The sequence below is a fragment of the Sinocyclocheilus rhinocerous genome, unplaced genomic scaffold (genome assembly GCF_001515625.1).
Source record: "Sinocyclocheilus rhinocerous isolate Xijiao unplaced genomic scaffold, SAMN03320098_v1.1 scaffold2415, whole genome shotgun sequence".
In the NCBI taxonomy this organism is placed as follows: Eukaryota; Metazoa; Chordata; class Actinopteri; order Cypriniformes; family Cyprinidae; genus Sinocyclocheilus; species Sinocyclocheilus rhinocerous.
Window position 1 is genome coordinate 69,549 of NW_015666566.1, and position 4,884 is coordinate 74,432.

The 4,884-nt window shown below is 38.1% G+C and overlaps 1 protein-coding gene across 2 annotated transcripts in view; it reads left to right on the forward strand.

The window, feature by feature from the left end:
• The first annotated feature begins 230 nt into the window (after positions 1-230).
• Positions 231-4,884, forward strand: part of cecr2 (CECR2 histone acetyl-lysine reader) — a 39,128-nt gene continuing 34,474 nt past the window's right edge. For both annotated transcript variants that reach the window (XM_016544220.1, XM_016544221.1), the window contains exon 1: positions 231-490. In XM_016544220.1, the coding sequence (XP_016399706.1) occupies positions 371-490 (120 nt within the window). In that variant the 5' untranslated portion in view covers positions 231-370. The remainder of the gene's footprint in view (positions 491-4,884) is intronic.

Sequence of the window (4,884 nt, forward strand, 5' to 3'; positions counted from 1 at the left end):
CGAAACTGAATAACTGAGATATTTTGTCTGTCACAGAGACTCGATCAGGTCAGCTAGTTATTAAATGTCGCCAATATTGTAAACAACAGAAATCACAAAGGTTTAGTTTGATTTGTTTTTATATGTTATTTGTTTTGGTACGCGTAAACCCCTATCCCCGTGACAGATGGTAGCGCCCAGCCCATCTGTTCTCCTCCTGTGAAATGCGGATTGAAACAGATTGTACGACTCTACGGGTCGCAATGGCTACTGCACCGCAAGGACAACAAGTTTTACTGTTCAGTTAAACAAGTCCTATGTGAGGAACACGCCGGACGGAATCGTCTAAGCCACACTTTTTAATGTGAGACACTCGTTGGATAACAGAAAAATGTCCCAGGGATGTATAACTTCTGTGGAGGAAATCCAGTCTTGCTGGGAAGTCCCCGCCATAGCGCACTTCTGCTCTCTCTTCAGGACGGCGTTCAATTTACCAGACTTTGAAATCGAGGTAAATTATACCTGTACGCACTTACGCCTCCGTTTCCTTTCCGCCAGGTTCATTAAAACGAAACTAAACAAAACAAACTCAACTTTGTCGTATTTCCCAGCCACAAGACTTTGTTTGTTACTTTAAACATTCACACTGTTAGTGAGTTAACGTTAATAATGGTACGCCAACGCAATTCTCTGATAGTGATATTGATAAAGTCAGTTATTTAGCGTTGGTTTATATAATAACAGAACTAAACCGTCCAGCCAGACGTCTACCCAAAACACTGGACGTGCTGACTCTTGTGTTTGTGATTCGTTTTTACTTCAAAATACGATTTTATTAAAGACAAAACTTGTTTTGTACGTGGTTAGTAGTGTTTGGTTTTGTCTTTGTTTATAAACTGCGTGACTGAGTTGGGTTATATATTGTAGGCTAGACTTTGTTTCGCCTTGTTGAAGTTCAACAAATTGTTAATATAAACGGTCTGTTCGTATTTTAGCGTTTAAATTGAAAGTTTAAATTTATTAAAGTCGTCTGTTCATTCTCGTAAGACCTGTTTTCATTCTTTCATTTTGAGATTCACGCCGCAAGTGGCGTCGAATAAGATTGACACAAACTTTCTAGTGACTTGATTAACTGGATGACCTGGGCTTGTTTTGTTGTGCTTGTTGTTTAAGCTTGGTCCTTTGTTATAAACTCAATCCAATTTCATGATTATTGGGTTACAAGTTTATTGTTGGATCACAGGCTGCCTTATTGGTAATTGTTCCATACAGTCTGTCTGTTTTGTTTGTGTTTTTGATTTAGTCACTTTACAATGATGCTGAAAAATTAGTCTCAAGTTGACCTACCGATGTGAATGTAAGCCAGAAACCTTTAAATATAGTCGTTTTTACATTGACACCTCATTTTTAAAATCTCCCCCTTAACTTACATTTGGAAACAACAGTGAATTTGTCACAGGCGTCAGTAAACTCGGTCCATCTCGACCCCCACATGTGTGAAACGTGCTGGTCACTGGCTTTGTTATTGCAGGAGGGATTTGAGGTGCTGATCACCGCGTGCTACTTCCAGAAAAAAGTTAACTGGCGTGATCAGTTGGGAATTTCACACTAGAGATCAACCAATACTGCCCTGTTTATGGGAGATTATTTTATGATAGATTATTATAAGTGTCTGATATGCAGAAATTACTTTTAATTGTTTTTTTGTTGACTCAGTAACTAAATAAACTAAAAAGTTCATTATAACAACATCAATTATTACTATTAAATAATAATAATGATTGAATTGTTATGTAGCTGCTACTGTTGTTAATTGTAGATTTATTTATTTTATGCAGAATTTTGTAATAACTTTTCTTGCTTAAGAATAAATTGCTGTAATTTAAAAAGTCATTATTCAAACAATACTTTTAAATAAGTTGCTTTGCCTGTATGTGCTATATTTCATAGATGAATGAAGCCATTGATCAGTAGATTATTAACAAACTAATTAAGTTGAAGAGTGAATATTTGTTTTAAAAAAAAGACATCAAGCCTATTATCGGTTTCTAATTGGTATGTTGGATGATTATGGCATGACCATGTTTTGGGTCATGTTTGATTTTGATTTTTTTTGCAGCATCCATCTTCCTGCATATGTTTACTATGTGCACAGTTTGGTCATCTTATTTAATGCAGTGATCGCAGATTACAGACAGCGTGTGTCAAAGGATTTACAATCAGAGGCTGGGAGTCTGTGTCAGGCGCAAGTCATTGACCGTTTCGCGATTCATCCTTGCATCCTAATTGCGTTCAGTGTAGGTGTCCAAGGTCATTCAGCACAAAAGCTCTCAGTCCCACTTCAGTATCCTGGTAACTTCGCAGCAATGCGTGAATGGGACTGTGAATAATCCAATCGGTTGCTTTAATCTTGTGATTGAGACGTTTTTCAAGTCATCCCTCACATTGCGCCAGTCTTCTATTGTAATCTCAATTGTCCCAATGCTTATTAGTGTTAGAGTGGCTATTAAACACGGTAAGGATTCTGTTGTCTTTGCATTACCGCAGAAGGTTGAACATGTTTTGGCATTGTAAATCCTTGAGCTCAGGTGCAAAAATGTTGAATTGAACATTTTAATTTTCTTGCATCCACTTTGCATCTTTGGATTTCTGTCAAACTTTGTCATCTCATTTGCGTGAGCCAGTCAACACAAGTTGATGGGAATGTAATCAAAGCAGATTTCCCAGCTACTCGCTCAAAGATGATTTGGTGATGCATCGGCTTAGCTGACATTTTCATGTACCTCACCTGTTTGTTTTCAGCCCTTGTTGATCTTATCCGGGGCCATGTCTAAAAAAAGCAGGTGGATAGTTCGGTAAATAGAACGCAAATCCAGTTGTAAGAGGATACAATGTCTTTTACGTAGGAGAAAGCCTACCCTATAAGGTGGCTGTATGACTGGCTGTTTGTCTTAAATTAACAGATTTACTTTGCACGTTGATTTTCTCATTCACCTGATTTGTCATGTAGCCCTTAACAATCTCACCTGTTGAATATTTGTTCGTCAGCTGAATCAAACTCTGACTTCTGAACATTTTATAATAATTATTAACAGGGAAAAGCATCTTGTTTTATCAAATAATCTTGCATTATTTTGCCTTAATAAGGCTGAAAACTATTGAAAGATTGTATTTGCTGATGAGTGTCACAAGCTTTGTGTGTCGAACACAGTGGATATTACAAAGGCAATGATCCAGTGTGAAGTTTAAGGTGTTGGCCAGCTCCTTTTCTTCTCAGGATCCGTTCTGGGGGCCGACAATGGAGATTCTTCTTGGCAAGCTGACAAAACGGCTCCTTGCACATTGTTCATTGGTTACACTTCACAGTCGCGCTCCATATCTCTGCCCTAGATGAGAGAAGGGCTCGGCAGGAAGAGGCCTTATTCGCTTGGGCTCTCTCCGTGCTCTTTGTCTGTGTGAAGCACGCTTGATTTCCTGGCAGTGTGGCTGTGAAACGAGCCCTGAAATCCCACCGCCTCCAAGAGCTGAGAGAGGCCGGCGTCCTTCAGGATGTCCCCCCTCACCCCTCATACACAAACACAGCCAGAGGACTGAGCCAGCCGACTCCACACAGAGGATGAGAGTTGGTGTTTTGTTGCTTGTCTGTTTTCATGTCTTCATTATCAATTTGATGGTGTCTAGAGAGTGGGTGGATAATTTATCTGTGAGCATTTGTTCCAAGCGTTTGCCTCAGCAAAAATGGGATCGGGACTTAATTTAGTTTCTGAATTGATTATATTTGGTGGGCTCAGTCAGAAGTGTGGGGAGCTGGAGAAAGACAAGCTCATTGAGCTGATTACTCAAAGTTCTCATTTTAGGGAACCAACCATCACAAGCACTCTTTAATTGTGTAAGAATTGACCGTGGTTGCGATCATTCGATCCTTTTAGTAGATTTGCAGCCATTTCTATTTCTCCTAAACCAGATGCCAGTTTGTTGACTTGTTCATTTTTGCACTACAGTTCAAAAGTTTGGGATTAGTAAGAATTTTTTTTTGTTTTAGAAAAATGTCTCATGAATTTTGGCTGCATTTATTTGATCAGAAATACAGTAAAAAAAAAAAAATGTTAAGTATTATTACGATTTAAAGTTCCTTTGATGCAAAGCTGAAATTTCAGCATCATTACTCCAGTCTTCAGTGTCACATGATCCTTCAGAAATCATTCTAACATGCTGATTTCCTGCTCAAGAAACTTTATTGTCATCATCAATGTTGAAAACTGTTGTGCTGCTTAATATTTTTGTAGAAACCATGATACATTTTTTTTTTAAAGATAAACAGCAGCCTTTATTTGAAATATAAATCTTTTGTAATGCTATGTCTTCATCATTTTAATGTTTCTTTGATGAATAAAAGTATTAATTTCTTCAAACGAAAAAGAATCTTACACCAAACATCAAACAGTAAATGAAATAGTCGCAACTATAAGTAGTCATATTTTAAAGGGGTCATCGGATGCCCATTTTCCACAAGTTGATATGATTGTTTTAGGGTCTTAATGAAAAGTCTATAACATACTTCGGTTAAAATTTCTCAATGGTAGTGTAAAACAACACCCGTTTTACCCTGTCAAATTAAAAACAGCTCTTTTCAGTGCAAGCTGTTTTCTTGCATGCTGCTTTAAATGCAAATGAGCTCTGCTCACCCCACCCCTCTCTTCCGAGCCGTACTCTGAGAGACGGTAAACTTTAGGGAGGGCCTGGATCTGTGTGACGTCACACAGACAATAAGCTGAGAACGGCTTGATTTGAGAAAGGGGTAATGTTTTTGTTAGATAAAAAAAAAAAAACACTGGGTGGATTTTTATCATTATAGGTTGGTTGTGTACACACACTGCCAACACACATTTCAGTTCAAACAACTTG